Source organism: Sorex araneus, chromosome 4 (assembly GCF_027595985.1).
Source record: "Sorex araneus isolate mSorAra2 chromosome 4, mSorAra2.pri, whole genome shotgun sequence".
In the NCBI taxonomy this organism is placed as follows: Eukaryota; Metazoa; Chordata; class Mammalia; order Eulipotyphla; family Soricidae; genus Sorex; species Sorex araneus.
Window position 1 is genome coordinate 170,980,652 of NC_073305.1, and position 26,502 is coordinate 171,007,153.

Genomic DNA, 26,502 nt, shown 5'->3' on the forward strand with positions numbered 1-26,502 from the left:
AAGAATGTTTTAGTTGAAAGAACAATGCTTAGAATGAGTGTTAGGGATATTACTGTGCACAAAATTTCCTCAAGGAAAGTTAAATTATATATAAATTATATATTAAGCACTGCCCTTGACTTCATGTAATTTAGTGTAGTAATATATGTGACTGGTTTCAGGATAATGAGAGTGAGAAAAGCTCTTAATTTTGTTTGTACAATTTCAGTTTTTTGCTATAAGTATGACTATACACATGCATTTATATAAATATTGATATATCTGGTTTATACTTAGTATGCAAATAATTCAACTCATTGTGGGATACTTATAAGAATTACAAAGAGAAAAGAACTTTAATATTCTAAATTCTAATAGGCAGAAATAGCCAATATTTGTTCCTTTTTCTTTACTAAGTTGTTCGTAATGATTTGTTACAGGCATTCAGAATTCCAACACCAATCCCAACACCATTACGCCTTCCCAACACCATTGTATCCAATTTTTTAACAACCCCTTAAGCCTGCCTTCATAGCAGGCTCGCAATAATTTATTTCATATTGCATGTTATCAATAAGTTGCTAACAGAATGATCAAAAATGTATCCTTAGAAAAAAGTTAGTGAAGATTGTTGTCTCTCACACATGGAGCCATTAAGTCCTTGTATAAGAAATTACTAAGATATTGTTACAGGTTAAATCTTCTATGTTTATATTTTGTTAATTGAGATTGGTTGTTTTCTTCATTACATTATATCTAATCTGGTATGCTACTCCTGATTTATTAGTGTTGTAGAGTTTGAGATATTGCTCCAGGAAGTACAAAATTTTTAATGGTGATACAGTTAGAGTTAATTTTTTAACTGGTCTGCAGCTTTGGGGAGTGTGTGTGTGACTGCTGGGGCTTCCGGAAGAACAGGGAGATGGGGGGGAGGAGTCCGTGCCTGACTCTGTGAAAGCCTGGAGATTTCAGTCACAAGACTTGCATACTTGAGTTTTTCAGCAGGTTCGTTTCTGGGTGAGGCTCATCCTGGGCAGTAGACTTTGGCTGGGAGCATCTAATATTAGGTTTATTCTAGCCATAGCATTTGAGATTTTTAAAAATTGAATCGAAAAATGATAGGCCTTCAAGTTGGAGTTCTAATATTTTCCTCCTTTATGTAAGAAGCATGCTCATATTATCGAATATTTCCATAAAACCTTTAAAAATGTCCATCTGAGTTTCTAAAAAAATAAGTATAATTTGTGTTAGTTCCTTCTCATACCTGAATATAATTTAGTAAAACTTTGGTCTTATTTAATTCATCCTTTGAACAAATCTGAGAAAGATCAAGACCTTGGAACTCTGCAGTTGTTTCTCAGATGTTAGTTTATATGTAGACGGTGATCAGGAAACATTCTACTTAGCAGATTTTTACTCCAAGGTGTAAAATTCATCTTGCTTTATTTTTCAAAGAAACTTTACAAAACACTGAGTGAAGTCAAACTTGAAGTGGAAACCGTAATCAAAACTGGAAGACACATTGTACAAAAGCAGCAAACCGACAACCCCAGGGACATGGATGAACAACTGACTTCTCTGAAGGTGCTCTACAATGACCTGGGTGCCCAGGTAAGCACGAGGCCCCTCCGCTCACCCCATACTCCGATTGATGCATTAGAAACATTCACCGCTGGGAGAATACTTATTTCAATTTTATGACATAAATAATTCATGTCTTCAATTATTCCAATGATGGTTATTATATTTATTTGAATGTATGTGTTAATATCATCCTGATGAATTGTGATCTAAAATTTATTTTAATCTTCTGTCTACATTAATTTTTATATTCAAGGCTCCTGACGTTTTATGCTGTTATGAGGAATCCACAAATAATAGTCCTCATCCATATAAACTCAAGTTATTGGTCACTGATTTCTAAATCAAATTGCCAGTCTACTGAGAAATGGTAGAACAGCAGGACTCTGATAAATCGTAATGGCAGTTGGTTCACATTAATCGCGCAGGATTAAGAATTCTTCTGAGAAGCATCTATAATTTGGGCAATTTAGCAAATTTGTGTGGCAGTTGTTAGATGTTTACTGTGAGTGATGGACTGAAGTCAATGGGCTTAATGTCTTTTCTCACCGAGAATCTCTGCCCTAAAACCAGGGAAGCAGAAAAAATGTATGGAAGTGAAAACTTCTCAGCAGTATTGAAAGCCCTTGTTGGATAATATTTCCCATTTTTCCTGGGTTATTAATTATTAACTATGTTTCTCCATAAGTCCTCCTAAAACTAACTGAAATTTTGCTATCGTTTTTCAAATCAGCAAAAATTTCCCAAGCAGATTTGACCTCTCCTGTAAGATTTTATTTTTGATGTGATACTTTTGTATCATTTTGATATGCTGCACATCTGGAGCATATATTTTTTAAGAGTTCCTTGGTGGCATTAGACAGCTGATGTTCCTTATTAAATGTATTTACTTATTGGCTGGACATTTTATAGATGATGGGAGTGCTGTTGCTGATTTGTACACCAGTTCTCTAATTGTGAGTTTGGATTTTATAGCTGTCATTTTCTCATTCAGCACCATTGAAACTTTACTGTGCTTGAGTATCTGTACTAGTAGTAGAAATACAGGAATAAACAAAAACTTAAGTGTTCTGTGCCCTGTGGGATTTAGGATGATGAAAGAACGGTTCATCCCTTAATCACAGAAAGTGATGTCAAATTGTTAGTCTTGTGTGTTATGAATGAATGTACGTAGCACTTAAAAATATATATATGTTACTGGGGAGTTTGGCCCAGAATAGGAAGGAGAAGGCTTCCCTGAGAAAGTGGTACAGATGCTGACAGTAGGAAGGCTGAGCAAGAAGGCAAGAAGGAAAGCATCTGATGATGGTACGTTCATGTGGCTAAAGCAGAAAGTAGGAGTGTGAGGAACATGGGGTTGGAGAAATGGGATGTGACCAGAGCTGTTTAGTATATTAGAGTTTAGAATAAGGATGTTCACCTTTGACTTAATATCAGTGTACAACTACAGGATTTGAGCTGGAGTTCTCATGCTCAGATGTGTGTGTATGAGTATGTTTGTTCATTTTGGAGATTACTCAGCTCTTTAGAGGGTGACTTGGAGAGAAGCGGGGATGGATGTAAAGAGGCTAACAGGAAATCCTGCTCTGCTCAGTAGATGTGAGATTCTCTTGAACTAAGGTAGATCAGTGGCGACAGTATGAACAGATTGGCCTTAGATAATTGGGACGTGAACCGAGTGTGACTTGGTGAAAGAGTAGATTTCGGAATACAGGAGAAAGACATGAAGGAAATCCTGGGGTTTCTGGCTTAGTCACGTGGAAGATCATGTGGCCATCATTGGGAAGAAAAAAGAGCTAGGAAGAAATCATAAACATGCCTTTGATAAGACATTTTAATTAAATGTGAGTGTTTATTGATTATGTCACCTTTCAACAAAGTTAGTCAAACCTGGAGCATCTTTCTGAACTGAAGATCAGAGTTTTTTTTTTGGTCATCTGCCCAGAGGTAGTGATGTTGAAGGGGTGATAAAGATTATCTGTTGACCATCTGCCTGTATTCTTTGAGGAAGTGTCTGTTGATCTGTTCTCTATCCCTCCTTTTTATTTTTTGTTTTTTTGGGCACACCTGGCAGTGCCCAGGGCTTACTTCTGGCTGTGTGCTCAGAGATCACTTCTGGGGGACTCTGCAGACCATATGTAGTTTTGAATATTGAATCTGAATTAGCCTCATGCAAGGCAAGAGCCCTCCATGCTATACTATTGTCCCTCCCCACATACTCCCCATTTTTTATGGGGATAGATGGAATAATTTGTTCTCTAGTTGTTAATTTTTTATAGGTCCTTTATGTATTTTGGATATTAACCCTTTGTCACTCGAGTGTTGAGTAAAAATATCTTTCTTCCACAATGTGTGGTTTATTTTTATTTTAGCGATCAGGTTTTTTTTTAATTGATCAGTTTTTTATTTTTAATTTTTTTTTGCAACAGAGAAGCTTGTTAATCTACTATAATCCCACTTATTTTACTTCCACTTGCTTTGTCAATGGCAGTGAAACATTGAAATTGCCTCTAGATTCAGTGTCATGAATGATTCTGCCTCTGTTTTACTCAATATAATTTATGGATTCAGGTCTGATATAGCAGTCCCCGATCCATTTTAAATTTACTTTAATGTCAGGTGTTAAATAGAGCACAATGTTCAGTTTTTTTGCATGTGACTGACTAGGTTACTCAACATCATTTGTTGTGTAGGCATTTCCTCATTTCACTTTACATACTTAGGTCCTTTTGGAAGATTAGCTTGCAATCTTCCATGTACCTGAGGGCTATGTCTGTGTTCCCAGTTCTATTCCATTGGTCTGAGAGCCTGTCATTATTCCACTCCCATCCCATATTTATTACTATGGATTATAGTAAAATTTAAAGTTAGAGAAATGAAACCCTTGCAGATTCATTTTTCCTAGGATTGCTTAAAATATTTAGGGTGGGTGGGTTAAAAACACATTTTCTTTATCAGTTTATCTACTAGAAGTTTTTTCTTTCTACATCTTGTTATTATGAACACTACTGAAATGAACATGGGCTGGAGCGATAGCACAGCAGTAGGGCATTCGTCTTTCATGCAACCAACTCGTGTTCAATTCCTCTGCCCCTCTCGGAGAGCCCGGCAAGCTACCGAGAGTATCGCGCCCGCATGGCAGAGCCTGGCAAGCTACCTGTGGCGTATTGGATATGCCAAAAACAGTAACAATAAGTCTCACATTGAGAGACGTTACTGGTGCCTGCTCGAACAAATTGATGAGCAATGGGATGACAGTGACAGTGACTGAAATGAACATAGGAATGAAGATATCTCTCTGGTATAGAGATTTCCTTTGGGTATTTCCCATAGGTGAGTGACCAAATCAAATGGTTATTCTGTTTTTATTTTTGAGAAAATTTGCTAATGAGTAGAACTTAATTTTTCTTGGCCCCCAAATGGTAGCTGTGAGATGATATAATTAATCTGATTGGGGTAATCCTTTCACAGTGTATATGTAAATAACGTTATTATAGTTTATGACTTTTAATTTTACATGGCACTATCTAAACACATGGCCTGTGGGGGTATAGTGAATCCTACTCTTGTATATTGGTGTTTAGCTATATCCTTAAATACTATAATGTTTTAAACTGATGATAATTTAACACGAAAGGAAAAGCCTCCCACATATATCTATATGCACACTACAGCAAGCAGCAGTTAGTAGCATGAGCAGAGTAGTTGATATGGGAAGCCAAGGCAGGGGATGTTATGAATGAGTATTAGCACCTTATTTGAAGAGTTAGCTATGCTGTCAATTCAAAAATATTAATTATATCTGTTGTCATGGAGTCTTAGTGAACTTACAAAACTAATTTCTGGGGATGACTATGGGGTGATGTCAGTAGAAGCCTTTGCTTGTGACATGCCCAGAAATTTGTGTGGCTGATAGAACCTTTTTTTGGAAAGGATTCATGGATTCATGGAAGAATCTTTAGGATGAGATGGGATTAAAGATGGGTGTGGGTAAAAGGAGTGGAGAAGGGGAAGGGAACAAAGTAAGAGGGGGGGTGGGAGAGAGAGAGAAAGAGAGAGAGAGAGAGAGAGAGAGAGAGAGACAGAGACAGAGACAGAGACAGAGACAGAGATAGAACTAGAGTTGGAGATAGAACTAGAGTTAGAGATAGCCTTACAGGCTGACATGTGTGTTTCATGCCTCAATGGAATGATTCTGTTGAGATGGAATTGTTGAAAATTCAATAGAACAAAGGGATAAATGGTTAGGTAAAAGATTTTCAACTTGATACTACCTATTTTCATATGCACTACACCTTAAAATGTATTGATTAGAGTTAGTTTATATAAATTACAGGTTGAACTGTAAATTATTTTCTTCCTGGTGTACATGTCTTTGTAGGATTGAGTTTTAGGATCATTTACTGCTTAGACATGTTAAGCCAGATAAGTGTCACTTAAATATACTTAAATATTTTTGATGTAAGTATTTTTCTCCTAAAATCTGTGTTGAAGTGCAGGTTAGTCATGTATTTAATTAAACACTAGAGGAAAAATTTCTACTTTTCAGGAGAACACAAATACTAATGTATTCTTGATAAATGAAAGAGGTAAAATTTAGCCTCGGGAGTTAGAATAAGGAAATGGAAACTTGTATTACTCATTAAAAAATCAGCCCTTGTAATTTTCTGTTATTAAAAAAAATTCATCCTGTACATGACTTATCACTACTACTTAGGTAATGTTATTATCTGTACATTTGTGCACATAAAAGAAGGAACGTGCTTTGTTTATGAATTATGAATTGTATAGTGTTTTCCTTAGGAGGTTTTCTTTTTTTTTTTTCCTTTTTGGGTCACACCCAGCATTGCACAGGGGTCATTCCTGGCTCATGCACTCAGGAATTACTCCTGGCGGTGCTTGGGGGACCATATGGGATGCTGGGATTCAAACCCGGGTCGGCCGCGTGCAAGGCAAACATCCTACCCACTGTGCTATTGCTCCAGCCCCTCCTTAGGAGGTTTTCTAAGCTGCAGATTATGAATGATTGTTTGGTTGGAGAGTACCAGCATGTGACATAAAGGCCAAACCAGATTCATTCAAATTACCCTGATGTCCTGGTTACGGCCTGGATCTCTTTAACTTTGCTGCCCTAATCTGTGAAAACAGAAAGGATACTCCCGATCAAGGAGGGTGCTATATTTTATTACTTAATATGTAGGATTTTTGTAGCATGCAGTGGGAGCTAAGTAAGTCTCCTAAATGTTATGTCAGTTCATGTTTTTCATTCATACTCAATGGAGAGTATCACTGTATCACTGTAATCCCATTGCTCATCGATTTGCTCAAGCGGGCACCATTAACGTCTCCATTGTGGGACTGTTGTTACTGTTTTTGGTATATCAGATACGCCACTGGTAGCTTGCTAGGCTTTGTTATGTGGGTGGGATACTCTCGGTAGCTTGCTGGACTCTCTGAGAAGGGCAGAGGAATTGAACCCAGGTCAGCTGCATGCAAGGCAAATGCCCTACCTGCTGTGCTATCACTCCAGCCCCAATGGAGGGTAAGTATAAAAAAAAATAAAAAGTGAGAGCAAAATAGTGATGCAGATTTATATTGTATAGCCATTTATGTTGTTTTAAGTAGATTTCGTGTAGAATTATGAAAATCATAGTACTTCCCCTCAAATTGCTAGATAATAATATGTATTGTGTCATTTTTATAAGGCATCTATTGTTCAGTCTGATAAAAGATACTGTTTTTGATACCTTGATTTGGTTGCCCTTTGTGTATATATTTTACTCATTGAATACTCATAGTACCCTTTTGAGGACTATACCTGTAGGAATTTCACTTAGCTAGTAGCTGGTAAAGGTAAACTGAAAACCCAGAATTGTCTGACATGTAGCAATTTTAGCATGTCATCTTTTTGTAGGAATAAAAGAATGGAAGTAGCCTAGGTACCAGAGATAATAGTTCTGTATATATTGGGGTTAAATATGAACCACTCCGAATCTTTAGTTTTAGTTGTTTTTTTTTTTAAATTTTTGAACCAAACCTGGCAGTACTCAGAACTTAGTCCTGGCTTTGTGTTCAGAGATCACTCCTGATGGACCTGGAGGACTGTACGAGGTGCCATAGATCAAACTCAGGTCCTCTGTATGCAAGCAAGACAAGAGCCCTACCCACTCTCTTCTTTCTCTGATCATTATTTTTATTTATTATTTTTTTTTATTGAATACCATGGGCTAGGTAAATAGGCAATCCCTTGGAGAGCCTGCCTCAGCGCGGAGAAGCCCCCTCCCCGCCCCCTGCCCGCCTCTGCTTGGGGCTTGTCCTGAAGCCCCCGCCTGGCACCTTTCCGCAGCCGCCGTGGTTCCTGACCAATCCCCACTCCGCTGGTTAGGGGCGTGTCCTCATCTTAGGGGGCGTGGCCTCAAAAGTGGGCATGGCCTCGTTCCGGAGCACAGGCTGCTAACGTGGCCACAGTTATTTTTTTTACCATTCCATGCATTGTCCTTTGGCCACAATTGATAGAACTCATTCCTCCAAAGAACTCCCTGATCATCTTAGGTACTATATGTTAATACTCAACTAACCTAGCCTATCCTAACTTCACGAAAACTGTCAATGAACACATCAACTTGCACAGAAAAGCCTTTGTCAAAGGAGCATAGCCCCAAATCTTCAGTTGAGTTTCCTCCCAAGCTAACTAGAGCTCCAGATAGTAAAGCCCATAACAACATGAAGAAACAGAGAAAATCCCCACCACCAGGAGAGAGCTAAGAAAATATCTCACTAACCTCAGCAGCGACCTCCCAGAAATACATCCTCCTCTCAGATAAAGAATTCAGAGAGGAAATTGTTGAGGATGGTTCACGAACTCAAAGAAACTATGGAACGAACATCCAATAAATTAAGGGAGGATATGGATGCAGCATTGGAACGCTCCGCCAAGATAATCCAAGAAGAAATGAGAGCAGAAATTTCAAAGCTGCGAACAGAAGTCACACAACTAAAAGAATTAGTAGATGAAATTAAAAACTCCGTAGGAGACCTCAATAGTAGAATGAGTACAGCCGAAGACAGAATCAGTGAGCTTGAAGATGAGCTTCACAAAACATATAGACAAAAACAAATAATGGAAAAAGACCTCAAAATGGCTCTAGAGCGAGTTAGAGTCCTAGGGGATGACCTCAGGAGAAACAACATAAGAATCATGGGAGTGCTGGAACCACACAGAACCAATTCCAATGAAAAAAGCACCATTAAAGACATCATTGCTAAAAAATTCCCAGAGCTAGAGAATGTGGACATCCAGATACAAGGAGTCTGAAGGGTGCCAGCTAAAAGGGACCCAAATAGAAAATCCCCAAGGCATATCATAGTCAGAATGATGGATGCCGTGGATAGAGACACAATACTGCAAGCAGCAAGATCAAAGAAGGAGATCATATACAAAGGCGCACCCCTTAGATTCACAGCAGACCTATCAGAAGAAACCCTCCAAGCCCAAAGACAATGGTGGGATATAGTGAAAAAACTTCATGAAATGAATGTCTCACCAAGAATACTCTACCCGGCTAAACTCTCAGTTAAAATTGAAGGAACCATACACAATTTCATGGACAAGCAACAGCTCAGGAACTTCATAGACTCAAGACCAAATTTAAAAGAAGGACTCAAAGGGCTACTATAAGACAAGGAAAAAGACCTATAAGAACAACAAACCCTACAGAAAAATGGCACAAAATCCCATGACAATAATTTCTCTTAATGTTAACGGGCTAAATGCACCAATCAAGAGGCACAGAGTGGCAAAATGGATTCGGAAACTAAACCCAACTTTCTGCTGCCTACAAAAAACACATCTGAATAGTCAGAACAAACACAGACTAAAAATCAAAGCATGGAAAACAATCCTGCAAGCAAACAGCCCCCTCAAAAAAAAGGCGGGGTGGCCATAGTAGTATCCGATAGCATAGATTTCAGGCTGAAAAAGATCAGAAGGGACAGCAAAGGTCATTTTATATTCACCAAGGGATATATACAACAGGATGAATACCATGGGCTACAGTTACAAGATTTTCATGTCTAAGTTTCAGTCATACAATGGTCGAACACGCGTTTCTTCCACCAGTGTTCATTAGGTAATATTTTTGCTTTACTTTCATTCATGTCCATTCATCACACCCTTCTTCCCTCTCTTTCTCTTCTTGCTCCCCTTCCTGTTCTCAGGTGACTGAGGGCAAACAGGATCTGGAAAGAGCATCACAATTGGCCCGGAAGTTGAGGAAAGAGGCCAGCACTCTCTCTGATTGGCTGTCCGTCACTGAGACAGAGTTGGTGCAGAAATCTACATCAGAAAGTTTGTTCGGTGACTTGGATACAGAAATATCCTGGGCAAAAGTAAGTTGAAATTCAAGTGAACTACCAGATTTATGCCAGTGTAGCTTGTGACATTTTGTTCAGGGCAATTTGGGTTGATAACATTTCTCTCCATTTCATTTTTAATAAAGACTTTTCTTTTCCCATTGTTTCCCCAAGTCTCTGTTCTAAGGAAGAAGAATAAGTCTTTTGAAAACAGCTTTCTTAGCAATATGTTTTTACCTTGATTCAAAAAAAAAAAAAACAACACCAAAAAAACAAAAAACAAAAACTAAAGTCATGTGGATCACTAGCCAGGGCTTTGTAAGCATCATGCTTATGTGGTACTTGAAAACATTATAATTATCACTTTCAAAGTGGGTGACATTTTCTGGTATTTATTCTTCACAAAGTATTGTGCTGGATTTATTAATCCTTTGATATCTTTTGTACCTGTAACTGATCTTTCTATTGTAAACTACTGATGGGCAGAGTCTATGAATAGAATTTAAAAGGGGGAAAAAATGAGTTAGAGACCCAAGAGGTTTTTATTACCCCTGTAGATACTTTGAAGCAGTAGGAATTAAAGGTCCTTTGCTATTTTTCTCTGTTAAGGTGGACAATTGAATGGGATGCATCATAGTTTTTATTTTTTAAGTCAAGACATTCTTTTTTCAAATTTATTTCCTAAGAATTAAATATAGAGTACAGAAAATCAGCAATACAGAGCTGAACATGACAAATTCATATGATATCACAGGTATCAGTATTGATACCCTGTCCAAAGATTTGCTTGGGGAAAACACAATAATTATATGAGGAAGGGGGTGATCATGACCCTTTATTTGAACATTAAGTGGGAATTATCAGTGGGGAGTCAAGAGATAGGGAAAGACTTTTCTTAGTTTAGAAGTAACTCATGAAAGGTAGTTAGACCATAAGCTATATGAATTGAATAGGTGGTGAAGAAATGAAGAATGTAGGGTTGGCGAATGTAGTGTGGAGAATGGAGACTGCTGGATTGTCATGACTACAAAGCAAAGGCACCTATCTTGATTTTTACTAAATTTGAAATTTTCAAGGAAGTATTACCTTCTTGGGCCGATATGCATAGAAAGCGGTATTCTCTTTTCTCTTCTCTTCTCTTCTCTTCTCTTCTCTTCTCTTCTCTTCTCTTCTCTTCTCTTCTCTTCTCTTCTCTTCTCTTCTCTTCTCTTCTCTTCTCTTCTCTTCTCTTCTCTTCTCTTCTCTTCTCTTCTCTTCTCTTCTCTTCTCTTCTCTTTTCTTCCCTTCCATTTCCTTCCCTTCTCTTTTCTTTTTTGGGGGGTCACACCCAGCGATGCTCAGGGGTTAGTCCTGGTCCTGCACTCAGGAATCACTCCTGGAGGTGCTCAGGGGACCATGTGGGATGTCAGTGATTGGACCCGAGTCAGCTGCATGCAAATGTCCTATTCACTGTACTATTGCTCCAGCCCCTACTGTGTCTTTTCTTTATTTTTAATAAATAATTGGTGGTGGTGGCGGGGGAGACCTACCAAGTGGTGTTCACGAGATATTGGGACCAGTCCTGGTAAGTTTCAGCCAAGTATGCTAGAGTCAATGTAAGGGTTTAAGAATGTGTGTCTGCTTAGCAATGCTTACCGAGCAATGCTTACCGAGCAATGCTCTGTGACCTCCAGGGCCCACTAGCAGTGCAGGGGTGTGGAATGTTCCAGGGCTGCACCCAAAATGCTTGGGGAACCATCGGGGATCCTTAGCACGTAAGCTTCCAAGGATCAAATCAGGGCTAGCTGCGTGGAAGGCATGCACCTTAACCCCTGTGCTATCTCGACAGCCATTATTTTATTAAGCGTCAGTCAGATAAGGGAATCGAAAGATGCTTGCATAAAGCAATACAGAAAGTTAGAAGCAAAACTGGTCTATAATCAAAGAGGACCCCTGGGTCTCTTCCATGTTGTCTTGACCAGCCAGACCAGCATTTTAGTGAAAGGGGCCACGGATGTGACACTGTTTTGCATCTCCATGGCCAACTGGGGGGTGGCTGGGGGGCCCGATATGGCAAGAGTTGAGTTTGGGTTGGGTGGTCCATGCTAGACACGCCCCCTGACCCCAGTACTATCTCCTGGCCTGCTTTCCGTTTCTACAAATACAGACAGACACGCACTGAACGCCAACATATATTTAGGAATAATGGTCATAGTTTAAAATAGTAAAAATTCATGACCTTTTAAAGACTAGTGTTTTAACCTTTTCTTTCTCTCTAAAGGAATTTATCACATACTAGATAAGACCGTATTACAATCACGTACCTTATTTTTATTGTTCCGTTCTTGCACTCATGCCCATTTAAATGACCAAGTTTTATTACTGTAACACATGCTGTGGTGGATATACTTGTAGCAAAATCATAGCGTACTTCATAATGTTTCCTTTGGATCATTCTAGCCCTGAAAATGTTGGGTCGAGGGACATAGTCATTTAAAAATCTGATACATGTTATGACATTATCCTCAGAAATGTTCCCACCAGCTGCGAGTAAGAATTCTTACTTGCTTGTTTAACCATATCTTTGACAATGGTAGGCAAATACCATATTTTGGCTATTTAATTAGACCATTTTCCCTAAGTTTGCAGGCCAGTTGTAACTCTTATGAACTTTATTTTTCCTCTTGTAATTCTTATCATTCTCTCTCAGGTTTGATTTTTAGATTTAGAACTCTTTGACTATTATAATTACTATTGCTTTGTTTGTTGTGGATTGCTGCAAAACTTTTATTTTACCACTATAATTTTCTTTCTGTTCTGAAATTTTTGAAAATTAGGCTATTACATATTTTTAAGCAATAAAATTCACCATTATTTTTTCATTTAGTACTTAGGCAGTCCAAGTTTATATACTTTCATTATATTCTTATATTTTCTTTTAGCTCTTCTATATTTGTCTTTTTATGAACCAATTGCTATAGCTGTACTTAGGTAACAAATTTTTTATATCTAATTTTTATTTATTTTTAAAATGTTTCAATTTAAATTTTAATTAATTTACTTTTTTGCTTTTTGGGTCACACCTGGAGATGCACAGGGGTTACTTCTGCAGAATTAACCCTGGCGGTGCTCAGGAGACCATATGGGATGCTGAGAATCAAACTTGGGTCTGCCACCTGCAAGGCAAACACCCTACCTGCTGTGCTATTGCTTCAGCCCCTGTATACCTGATTTTTAATCAGCCATCTTTGTGAGATCAAATTCAAGAGTTTTTAAATTGACTCATCATTTTTTTTGGGTAACTTAAATAATGATGTTTATGTCATGGAACCATGCATTTGTAAATTCTTTCTTAATTCATATTTGAGATAATAAGGATGGTATATACAAATCATGAATTCACAGCACATTCCTTTCTTTTTTTTTTTCTTAAAGAAATATTTTATTGAACCACCGTGAAAACAAAAAAAATACAAAGCTGTCAGGTTTAAGTCACAAATACTGATTAAACCACCATCCCTTCACCAGTGCACCCGTTCCACCACCAAGAACCCCAATACACCCCCCTCCCACCCCCCCATCTAAGTAGCTAATGATATTCCCATTATTCTCTCTATATATTGAGTACATTTCATATTTCCATACAGAACTCACTATTATTGATTGGAAATTTTCCCCAACAATCAGGCCTGCTGAATAGGCATCATCTAATAATTTCTCTTCATTGGTAAGAGTGAAGACTTTGAGTCCGCGCGGTTTTGGGTTTCTAATATTTTAGCTCAATTCACAGTCAAAATGGATGGCTGCAAGAATCCGCTCTGGTGCCAAAATGGGTTAGGAGACCTCAGGATCACAGTCAATAGGCGCGGAGGCTCTGCTTCTCGTGCCTCGGCTCTCGGTTCATCTCTGGGCGGAAGGCGCGCTGGGAACGCCCCCCCTCCCAGGACCACCTACAGGCTACATCACTAAAGAAAGTCCTACCTCCTGGTGGAGGGGTCTTAGAGGGTGGCTCTCACCGCGTGGCTGCTGCCGCTGCTGCCATTTTCGCTCACAAAAATGGGGTGGAGAGGGAAGAAAAATCCCTCCCCGGGCTGCACGAGGTTGTAGCTCAGTTCACAGTCAAAATGCATGGCTCAAGCATCCGCTCTGGTGCCAAAATGGGTTAGGAGACCTCAGGATCACAGTCAATAGGCGCGGAGGCTCTGCTTCTCGTGCCGCGGCTCTCGGTTCATCTCCACAGCACATTCCTTTCATTGGACTAAATCAAGTGGAACATCAGTACATAATCATTGTTTTTTTATAATTTTATATATTTTAATTCAGGAAGTATGCATATTTCATCTTAATGGATTTTCATTCAATAATTACATAAAATAATCTTGTGCATAATTTAAATTGCACTTTTAATTTCTAAGCATAAATGATATTTTTATTTCATAGCTTAAGTATCATTATTTCAATGGCCTTTTCTTTACAATAAAATCTATTGACATAGTGTGGGGCTGGAGCAATAGCATGGCGGTTGGGTGTTCGCCTTTCACATGGCTGACCCGAGTTCGATTCCTCCACCTCTCTCGGAGAGCCCAGCAAGCTACTGAGAGTATCAAGCCTGCGCGGCAGAGCCTTGCAAGCTACCTGTGTGTATTGGATATGCCAAAAACAGTAACATTAAGTCTCTCAATGAGAGACATTACTGGTGCCCGCTCGAACAAATCGATGAGCAATGGGATGACAGTGACAGTGACATAGTGTGAGTAAATTACTTATAACAGTTTTAAAAAATTATTCTAGTAGTTTTTAAAAAATTTTCTAGTACATTGGCACATACCTGCTTAAAAAATACTGTGTTTTAACTTCAGAGACCATCGCTGTGCATATTTATTTTTGTAAATCTCTATTAGTGAAGAACACTTAAAAGAAATATCTTAGAGCCCTTAAAAAATACAGACAACAGACATAGCCAAGTAAATGCTTAAAGTTTGAGTCACTTGTTAATTTGCTATTTTTATACCTTCCACAATGTAATTTAGGAATGTGAAATTAAAAATAGACTTAAGTTTTTTTTTAAATTATTTGAGTGGTTTTTAAAGCTACAACAGCAGTCAGAGAGAAATGCATTTTATGTTTTGATGGGAATAATTTTGTAGTTTTTATTTTGGAATCCAACATTCTCTAAAGGTAGCATAGATCCCATACCTCACTGCCTGGCACATGAGCAAGGAATTTAGCAAGGAATGTGAGAATCATGTTATCATCTCACCTTTTATGGAATTTATGTATTATCACAATTTTAAGACCAAAGTTTGTCTGTGCTAGTTTCATTTGATTAACTTAAGATAAAATGCTTTTGGTCCTACCTTTTCAACAGATTATATGTCAGTTTACCTAATTAGAGGATGTAAGTCTTGCAAATAAATATGGTGAGCACTAGTAATTTTCTATAAGACATAAAAGTTATATTTGTTAAGAACCTTCTAAAATTTTGAGTTCTGGGAGGATTCTGTTTTGCTAACTTGTCATTGCTGAATATGAAATCAGTACTTGCAGGATGTAGAGAATTGGTGTTTGCATATAATAAATGGAATTTACACTCAAATAACTCTGGTTTCCATATCCAGATCTGTTAAAATTGTTTGGTATTTGAAAACATAAATGTTCAAGTTTAATTAGGATCTTAATCTCACCCCGTTAATAGTGCAGATTTTTTTTTTTTTTTGCATTTTTTGGTTCACACCCACGGATGCACAGAGGAATTATTGCTGGTGGTGCTCAGGGGACCAAATGGGATGCTGGGAATCGAACCCGGGTCAGCCGCGTGCAACGCAAACGCCCTACCTACTGTGCTCTTACTCCAGCCCCGCAGGTTGTTTGTTTTTTTTAAAAAACCTGTGACATATGTATTTTATCTAGGGCATCCTAGACTACAATGCATTCATGTTTGAGAGAAAGTGTAAAAAAAAGTAAAATTGTGTCAGCTTTTATGTGTTGAAAGAGCTTGGTCCTTTCACGTTCTAGAATATTCTGAAGGACCTGGAAAAGAGAAAAGCCGATCTGAATACCATCACAGAGAACAGCGCTGCCCTCCAGAGTTTGATCGAGGGCAGCGAGCCTGTTTTGGAAGAGAGACTCTGCGTGCTCAACGCCGGCTGGAGCCGCGTCCGGACCTGGACGGAGGATTGGTGCAATACCTTACTGGTACGTCTGGGGCACATCTAATGAGGAACAACTTCCCTCCATGAAATGAAAAGGCTCTGATTAAAATTCCAACTCTTGGGGCTGGAGAAATAGTACAGGGGTTAAGGTTGATTGCCTTGCACGCAGCCAACCCTGGTTTAATTCCTGGCATCACACATAGCTCCGAGCACTGCCAGTACTCACCCCTGAGCACAGATCCAGGAGTCAGCTTGGAGTACCACTGGGTTTGGTCGAAACATCCCATCCCTCGCCGCCCCCCCAACCCCCTGGGGGGAAAAAACCCAACAGTATAATGAAAAAAAAGTTAGATTTTTCAACTTGTTTTTCATGTTTCACATTAATGTTTTGCTCATGAGTTAATTTCTTTAGGTTACACTTTATTCTTTTCTTTTGGAAAAAAAAAACAGCTGAAGGAATTTCACATTTCTTTATCAAGTTTTTAATAATTTGTAATAGTCATAGACTTATGCAGTGTTAGTAAATGTGTCTCATTTGTTTCCTTTTCATGAGTTAATGTTTTATTTGACTTTCATACTATACAAATATGTGAACTATATAAAGTTCAAAGAGTGATGAGGAAGTTAAAGGAATAAGTTGCAGCATCTGATGGGTTAATAAACGTTTTGAGTTTAGCTGGGTGATACTGGTCAAGTTCAGTGTTCTCCGAGTTTCAGCTTTTCTTATAAAATGAACATTAGTATAATTTGTACTTCACACAGTTTTTTAGATGATTGTGATTTTAAAACATGGAATTACTATTACTATTACTACTTAAATATTCAGTTTTAAATATTCTTCTGTTGATCATGATAAATATTAAGTATTACATATGTTAAAGAGGTTATTAATGATACTTTATAATTTCCATTATATTTCTTATTGGTTTTTGTCCCTCTTATACAAACAATGAATATAAAACCTAACTCTTTCCTTTTATGAGGTAGTGTCACCTCTTTTAAGTTATTATTTTGTTTTGACATATTTGAGATAGAACTTTTCCAAGGCTATAAACTTACTGGGTAATGGATTGAGCAGAGAAAAATAAATCGCACTGTACTTGAGTGTTTATTGAATCAATCAAAATGTATAGGGCCTTGAAATTTAGGGGTTTATATCTTGACATGAAGAGATATAGGCCCTCATCTCTAAGTAGTTATTGTCTATTGAGTGGGTAAAATCTTATTTAATGCAAACTTAGTATTTCAAAATACTGTTACTATCTTAATGAGTGTTTTTATAACTATAAATATAGGAGAAAGTGAGATTTTTGAGATCAGAGTAAGGAATACTAACAGAATGAAAGCAAAACAAAGAAAGGTTCACCTTTTATAATCTTTACCTTGTTATTTCATTGAGGTCTAAAAACAAACGATTTTTAAATGTACTTAACGGTAGCCATGCTAAATAAGATTCAGTGACTGGGAAAGAATTTTGCAAGAATATGGACATCCTTAAAAATCAACGACAGTTAACACTTCGAAGATCATCAAAGCTTTGCCGGGATTTTTTTTATATATTTCATATTATTATATCAGCATTATATTAATTTCCTTCCAGAATCATCAGAACCAGTTGGAAATATTTGATGGGAATGTCGCTCACATAAGTACCTGGCTTTATCAGGCTGAAGCCCTGTTGGATGAAATTGAGAAAAAACCAGCAAGTAAACAGGAAGAAATTGTGAAGGTACCAGATACAGAGCCTTGTGGAAGGGAGGGGGGGGCAGGGCCCCCAGTTTGCATGTTTTTCTCAGGGGTGCTCTGAGTAATGGTACACACATTCTTCCTGTGCAGAAACGGAACCTCTTGAATGCATCTTACATGTGAACTTGAAATTATTGTTCTCAAATCTCTACCTAGGAATCCCAGACAATATTTCAACTGCTTTTATTGCTTGAGTGAGTGTAGCTCTCATGGTTGTCTTGATTTTTCCCATGTGGTCATTTTGTGCTTGCTTACCATTAGCGTTTGTTATCGGAGCTGGATGATGCTACGCTTCAAGTTGAAAGTGTCCGAGATGAAGCCAACATTTTGATGAGTGCACGTGGAGGCTCAAGCAGGGAGCTTGTAGAACCCAAATTAGAAGAACTGAACAGAAACTTTGAAAAAGTATCTCAACATATCAAAAATTCCAAGGCAAGTTTTTTCTGAAAAAACTTAACAGAAAACCATTTTTCTATTGGTGTACACTAAGTGGTTGTTTAACATTTAACATTACAGTGACATTAAGTGCTTTTAATATTCTTTTTTGGAGGGTTACATACATTCCAGGTAGCACTCACTAAGTCTGGGGGCTACTACCAGTGATGTGATATGTTTATTTTTAATATCCCAAACTGGACAACTTGGCTGGACAGTTCAATTCTAGGACCTGATGTTCAGGCCCTGTGGCACCAGGGACCAGCACTCATAAGTGTTCCTCTGGGACCTCCAGGCCCTCAACCAATCATGCTGGATGAGGCAATGTGGTACCAGGAAATGACGAGGTTTCATACATACAAATCACATACCCCTAATACTTGTGCTGTCTTCTTGGGTTCTCACTGTGTCTTTGAATGGAGCATTTGCCCTCATTTATTTTAGATTGTGTGCATGAAAGAAAGTAAGCAATAAATTAGTATTATGCTAGGACTGGAGAGATAGTGCAGAGGTTAGAGCACTTGTTTTGCACGTGGCTGACCTGGTTTGAAATATTGCACCACATATAGTCCCCGAGCACTGCCAGGAGTGACCCCTGAGCACAGAACCAGTAGTAAGTCCTGAGTACAGCTGGATGTGACTCCCAAATAAAAAAAATCAATAAAGTAAAATAAAAATAACCTCTCTGAAAAAGGACATCTTTCCACGTCTTAAATACATGTTAAAATTGCCTATAAAATAATAAGACTCAGTATCAAGCTATGAATCCTAAAGCCAATTTTATAGCCATGTCTTATAAAATTGCTCATAATATACACTCATGACCCTTTTATATCAGTCCATCTAACAGTTGGAAGTAATTTTACATTGTATATCTACCACATAAAACTGCAGCTTGTTTTTATACATGTTTTTATAAATGTTAAAAAAGAGCTATGTAAATTTATTTTAAATTCAATAAATTAATTTTTAATTGAATCACCATGAGATACACAGTTATAAATTTGTTCATGATTGGGTTTCAGTCATACAGTGTTTCAGTACCCATCCCTTCACTAGTGTACATTTCCCACCACCGATGTCCTCAGTTTCCCTCCCACCACCACTCCCATCACCCATCTCTGCCCAGTCTGCCTCTATGGCAGGTACTTCTCTCTCCCTCTCCCTCTCCCTCCCTCTATCCCTCCCTTCGTCTCTCTCACTCTCTCTCTCTCTCTCTCTTTCTCCCCTCCCTTTTTCTTTCCTCTGGGCATTATGGTTTGCTATACAGGTACTGACAGGTTCATCCTCATCATTATCATCATCATCCCGTTGATCATCGATTATCTCGAGTGGTCTCAGTAACGTCTCCATTCGTCCTAACCCTGAGATTTTAGAAGCCTCGCTTTCCTCATCCTTCCCAACAGTGCCACATTGGAGGCTCTTTCAGGGTCAGGGGAATGAGACCCATCATTGTTACTGGTTTTGGCATATGAATATGCCACGGGGAGCTTGCCAGGCTCTCCCATGCTGACAGGTTATCTTGTTTATCCCTTTACTTACTTTCAGCACTCAGTTTTTGTCCAACTCTCATTGTCATAGTGGTTCCTTCTCTATCCTAACTGCACTCCCCCGCCATTCCACTTGTGGCAAACTTCCATCCTGAGCCTTGTTTCTACTGTCTGTGGTTATTAGTCTCATATTATGTTTTTTTTTTTGTTATATCTCACAGGTGAATGCAATCACTCTATGTATGTCTCTTTGTTTGCTTTGTTTCACTCAACATGATATTCTCCATGTCTATCCATCCAATTCATTACCAAATTTCATGACTTCACTTTTCCCAACAGCTGCATAGTATTCCATTGTGTAGATGTACCATAGTTTCCATAGTTTCTTTGACCAGTCTTTTGTTCTTGGGCACTCAGGTTGTTTCCAGATTCTGGCTATTGTGAACAGCGCTGCAATGAACATAGAAGTGCAGATTGTGTTTCTGCTATGTGTTTCTGGGCTCCCAAGGTGTATTTTCAGAAGGGTTTGCTGTGTCATGTGAAACCTCAATTTCTATTTTTTTTGAGGAATTCCCATGTTGTTTTTAAAAAGGCTGGACCAGTTGACATTCCTACCAACAATGAATAAGAATTCTCTCCGCATCTGTGCTAGTACTAGTTGTTCTTGTTTCTTTTGATGTGCCAGTCTCTGCTATGAGATAATACCTCATTGTGGTTTTTGTTTGCATCTCCCTGATGATTAGTGATATAGGACATCTTTTCATTTGCCTTTTAACCATTTATATTTTTTGAGGAAGTTTCCGTTCATTCCATTTCCTCATTTTTTTGATGGGGCTGGATATTTTTTCTTGTAAAGTTCTTTCAGCGCTTTATATCACTATCACTATCATCTGGTAATCCTCAATTTGCTCCACTGGGCCCAGTAACGTCTCCATTCATCCTAACCCTGAGATTTTAGAAGCCTCTTTTTACTTGTCTTTCCCAATGGTGCCGCATTAGAGGCTCTTTCAGGGTTAGGAGAATAAGACCCATCATTGTTGCTGGTTTTGGCATATGAATATGCCATGGGGAGCTTGCCAGGCTCTCCCATGTGGGCAGGAAAATTCTTGGTAGCTTGCCACGTTCTCTGAGAGGGAGAACTAGGCTATAAGATGTCGCACAGCCGTGAAGTGGCTGCACCCTTCCAGGAGTTTGGTTTTATAGTCTCTGGGTGTTGGCTGTTGATGGGATTACATGCGCTGGGGGCAGTTTTTGGGAGCTACTGGAAAATGGGGGATCTGGGTGGAAGAGGCCCAGTCCTGATCCGAGTAGGCTTGGAGATATGACCCCGGGTCTCGCACACCTTGGTTCCTCTGCCAGTTCCTTCATGTGTGAAGCTTATCTGAACCTGTGGAGAGGGGCCTTGAGCATGACTGTGGCTGGGTTCCAGAGGTGTTAGGCTGTTGGAGCTCAACCCACCCCCTCTGAGGGGTCCTGGTGAAGACAGGCAGGTGAGGGGGCAAGAGACTCTGCATCGCTCTCTTCCGGGAGCTTTGTTTTATAGTCTCTGGATGTTGGCCATTAATGGGATTACAGCGTGCCGGGTGCAGTTTCTGTGTGACCTCCTAGCTACTGGAAAATGGGGGTCTGGGCGGAAGAGACTCAGTCCTGATTTATATATCATTGATATTAATCCCTTATCAGATGGGTACCGGGCAAATAATTTTTCCCATTTAGTGTGTTGTCTTTTTATCCTGGTCACTATTTTCTTCGCAGTTCAGAAGCTTCTTCATTTACTGTAATCCCATTTGTTTATCTTTGCTTCCACTTGCTTGGTCAGTGGTGTTTCATCTTTGAAGATGTTGTTAGCTTCAATGTTATGGAGCATTCTGCCTACTTTTTCTTCCATGTACCATCTGGATTCAGGTCTGATATTGAGATCTTTAATCCATTCTTATCTGAATTTTGTTCCTGGTGTTAGAAAAAGTTTTGAGTTTTATTTTCTTGCATGTAGCTGCCCAGATTTCCAAGTGCCACTTGTTGAAGAGGCTTTCCGGCTCTAATTCATATTTATTGCTCCTTTACCAAAAAATTTAGTGATCTGTGTCAGGATATTCAATCCTATTCTGTCGATCTTCAGGCCACTCTTTATTTCAATATCATGCTGCGTAATCATTACTGCTTTGTAGTATAGTTTGAAACTGGGGAAGGTCATGCCTACTATCTTTTCCCCGGAGGATTGCTTTAGCTATACCTGGAGGTTTATTGTGCCATATGAATTTCAGGACTGTTTGATGTATTTGTTTGAAAAATGTCATGGGTGTCTTTATAGATACTGCATTGAATCTGTATAATGCTTTGGGGAGTTTTGCCACTTTATCAATGTTAATTTTTCCTAGTCCATGAACAGGGCATGCATCTCTCCATTTCTTCTGTTCTCCTGTATTTGAGCTATTTAAATGTAAAACAAAATAATAATAAGTGAATGATAAATGGGCTGGAGCGATAGCAGGTTGGGCGTTCACTTTTCACGTGCCCAACCTGTGTTCGATTCCTCCGCCCCTCTCAGAGAGCCCGGCAAACTACCAAGAGTATTGCACCTGCATGGCAGAGCCTGGCAAGCTTCCCGTGCGTATTGGATATGCCCAAAACAGTAACAATAAGTCTCTCAATGAGAGAAGTTACTGGTGCTCACTCGAACAAATCGATGAGCAATGGGATGACAGTAACAGTGACAGTGAATGATAGTTTTTCTAAAATAATAGTAAAAAGTGTTTTGTGACCATAGTGAAACTTTCTGTGTATGTATTGTTTTCATTCTGTTTTTACTCTTATGTTCTGAGGTTAGTAAACAGGACATTTTTATTGTTGCCTTCTCATGACTTATATGTTAGTATACAAAGGTACTTTCATTTAATGATATTATGACCAAAAAAATAATCAGCTAGTTCCCAGGCATACTAAGTACAGGGCATATTAACACATAAGCTCTAGAGAGTACTGTGGTGGAACTATCTACTTTTTTGCTAAAAGTAAATTTTATCTAACTCTGCTTTAGTTTATTTAGTTATAATAGATCAAACTTATTTTTATAGATATGGACACACCTTGGTTATTCACACCTTAAAGAAAACCTAACAAAAATTTTGCCTTAACTTCGTTTTTGTGTGCTTTGACTTTCTTCCTTTGTGATAGTAATTATTCTTCAGTTCTAATCATTTTTTCTTTGAATGAAATAACAGTTTAGATACATTTCAGTTCATCGCTTGACACTGCATCGCTTTGATTTAATGATGGAAAGTCAAGTAAGAATATTCTTTTCAAAGACTTCTGTTTTTTCTGCAGTTGCTGATTGGCCAGGAACCATTATCATACCAACGTCTGACCAGAGTGGAAAACTTTGAAGCAGGTGTACCTTTCTATGACTTGGAAAAGTTAGAAACAGACATAGACAGTATGTTGAAAGTTGTGGAGAAGTGCATGGAGCCTGGTGATGAAGAGGAAAAGGTTGGTTCAAGATTTCCAAAACCATGATCCTTGTCTCAGTATTCTTACTTTTCTTCTCTGTTGTATTCTTACATTGATGATGTTTGCCCAAGATAATAGAACGTGATGGACTGGAGTGATAGCATAGCAGGTAGGGCATTTGCCTTGCACGTGGCCAACCCAGGTTCAATGCCTTCATCCCTTTTAGAGAGCCCGGCAAGCTACTGAGAGTATCCTGCCCGCACGGCAGAGCCTGGCAAGCTACCCGCGGCATATTCAATATGCCCAAAACAGTAACAACAAGTCTTACAATGGAGACGTTACTGGTGCCCACTAGAGCAAATTGATGAACAGCTGATGCCCACTAGAGCAAATTGACAGTGCTACAGTGCTACAATAGAACATGATAGATTTTAGACCTATGAGATTTTCTCAGACTGTCAAGATAAAACTTGACAAAAAATATATGTAATGGCTGAAAAAAAGAAAGAGACACACTTTTTTATATGTTATTGTTATTTGACCGCACCTGGTGGTGCTGGGGTTGGTTCCAGGAACCAAATCTGGGTTGGCTGCATGCAAAGAAAGTGCCTTCTCCGCTGTACACTCCCTCCAGTCTCAAGACACGCCTTTTGGTTAAAGTTATTTTCTTAGGGCTATCCAAGGTGTGCTAAGCTAGCATTCTTTGTGAGATATTTTAACTTTAAACATGAAATATTTTTTTTAAGCCCAGACACGAACTTTTTGACTACATGCCATTCAGAATAACACAAATAGCAACTGTTTGTAAGTGATCTCATGGATTTCTTTTTCTTTCAAATAAATGTTTTCTTTTCAAACCTCAGATGGATGAGGAGAGAGCCCAGATTGAGGAAGTTCTTCAGAGAGGAGAGCACCTGTTGCACCAACCAATGGAGGATAGTAAAAAAGAGAAGATCCGTTTGCAGTTATTACTGTTGCACACAAGATATAACAAAACTAAGGTAGGTGTCGGCTAGATAACTGAGTTGTTGATATTCAGATATTCTGCTTTACATTCATGGACAAAGCAAAATGATGAAAATATCCTCTCTCCTTTCTTTGTGTGTTTTAGATAGATTTATGTTTGGGAAAAGGGCAGGACTCAAAAACAACAGAAGCAGAAGCAGAAACATTGCTGGAGAAACTTCTCAGAATTTCTGATACTGTATTCAACTTTAGGCTGAAAGGGATCAGACCCTTTCAAGAGTCACTTCCTCCTTCATGTCTGTATTTGATATCTGAAGGTTCTTTCGATGTTGGTTTTTTTTTTTAAGTATCAGTTCCCAAATTTGTAAAATAAATTTTTCAGTCTTTTTGGGAATCCAAAAATCCTTATTTTTTTGAGATTTGTTGAACATTCAATTATTTTCACTTCTACTTCCCTCTTAATAAAACATAGAAAAGGGCCGGAGTGATAGCACAGCGGGTAGGGCGTTTGCCTTGCACGCGGCCGACCTGGGTTCGATCCCCGGCATCCCATATGGTCCCCCAAGCACTGCCAGGAGTAATTCCTGAGTGCAAAGCCAGGAGTAACCCCTGAGCATTGCTGGGTGTGACCCAAAAAGAAAAATAAAATAAAACATAGAAAATGTTTAAAAAGTATTGATTTAATATGTTTTTTTCTCTTTTTGAAATTTAGTTTGCTAGGTGACAGAACTATGTCCCTTAGTTTTAGTATGATTTTGTAGTTTACCTCTTTTTCTGTGTTCTTGAAGAATTCTTAAAAAAATAAACGTAAGCAAAAAGAAAGTCTGGGTCATATCTTAAGGACACTTGTTTTTCTCCCAAGACATTTTGATTGATCACTCTTGGGATAAAATCTATTCTGGGAACATGGAAAGCATACATTTGAATCTTGAACTGCCCTGCTGATTTCACAGAGTATGAGGCTTCAGAAAATATTGCAATATTTTTAGCACATATAGTGAAAGAAAGAGTTGGTGAACTTGATTTAAAAAAGAAAACTTAGAACTTTCTATTTACATTATCTGCTGACCTGCCCCATTTCCTCTGAAGTCTCCAAGTTCACACAGCTTTGCAGAAGGACCATCTCTGATGGAATTGATTTCTGAAGGATTCCTGGCCTGGGAGTTCTTGTTAAGGCTTAATAGTGACTCTAATTATTCATGAATGCAAATTTTTAAAAAATCTGGCATAATAATGATGCTGATGAGCAGAGTCTTCACAATGTCAAGGGTCCTACAAATACATACCAAAGTGTTGAATGTCTGTAGCCTTTATTTTTTTCCTTTGTCTTGAAGAAACAGATTTCTTACCAAGACCTTGTTTAATAGATTGGAGCTTCTAAATTGTATTTTATGGAAGGCTGGAGCGATAGCACAGCAGGTGGGGCATTTGCCTTGCATGCGGCCGACTCGGGTTCGATTCCTCTGTCCCTCTCTGAGAGCCCAGCAAGCTACCGAGAGTATCTCGCCCCCACAGCAGAGCCTGGCTAGCTAGCCATGGTGTATTTGACATCCCAAAAACAGTAACAACAAGTCTCGAAGTGGCGATGTTACTGGTGCCCGCTCGAGCAAATCGGTGAACAGTGGAATGACAGTGCTACAGTGCAGTGCTTTTATTTTGGAGGGAGGGTGTGGGGGCACACCTAGCACTGCTCAGGGCTTACTCCTGGCATTGTGCTCCTGGTGTTGCTTGGTGGACCGTATATGTTGCCGGGGACGAAAAATGGCAGGCGCAAGGCAAATGCTCAGGTGAAGACAAGTGCCCTACACAGTATAGTATTGCTCCAGCCTCACGTATTTTAGTTTTTTGACGTAATTGTTAACCTGTGAATATTCAGTGGCTTCTTTTTCTTTCGTCACTCTTTTTTTTTCTGCTTCTTGGGTCACACCCAGCGTTGCACAGGGGTTATTTCTGGCTCATGTTCTCAGGAATTACCCCTGGCGGTGCTCAGGGGACCATATGGGATGCTGGGAATCGAAGCAGGATCGGCCGTGTGCAAGGCAAACGCCCTACCTGCTGTGATATCGCTCCAGCCCCTCTTTTGTCTCTTTAAGGAAATGAATTACTTTTGCAACCATTGAAGCACTGGCTTACTTAAACTTAGAATCTGAAAAGAAGAATATTTATTTTAAAAGTATAATTTGCCATTTTAAACATAAGGGTAAATGTCTAGAAGTGCTTTCAGACTACATTTGGAACATGTGACATTAGGATGATGAAGCTAATGTTAGTGCCAAACATGACTGACTCCTTGGATCACTTATAATTATTCACTTCAATTTTAATATAAATATTACCTGTGGATAAAGTTATGGGATCTGTAGCTTTTAATATGA

At 38.8% G+C, this 26,502-nt stretch overlaps 1 protein-coding gene across 4 annotated transcripts in view; it reads left to right on the forward strand.

Annotated features, from left to right (window-relative positions):
* Positions 1-26,502, forward strand: part of UTRN (utrophin) — a 585,431-nt gene that overhangs the window by 226,031 nt on the left and 332,898 nt on the right. For all 4 annotated transcript variants that reach the window (XM_055134486.1, XM_055134485.1, XM_055134487.1 and 1 more), the window contains 7 exons: positions 1,435-1,590; positions 9,778-9,948; positions 15,907-16,086; positions 17,644-17,772; positions 18,051-18,221; positions 23,039-23,200; positions 24,025-24,162. In XM_055134486.1, coding sequence (XP_054990461.1) covers positions 1,435-1,590; positions 9,778-9,948; positions 15,907-16,086; positions 17,644-17,772; positions 18,051-18,221; positions 23,039-23,200; positions 24,025-24,162 — 1,107 coding nt within the window. The remainder of the gene's footprint in view (positions 1-1,434; positions 1,591-9,777; positions 9,949-15,906; positions 16,087-17,643; positions 17,773-18,050; positions 18,222-23,038; positions 23,201-24,024; positions 24,163-26,502) is intronic.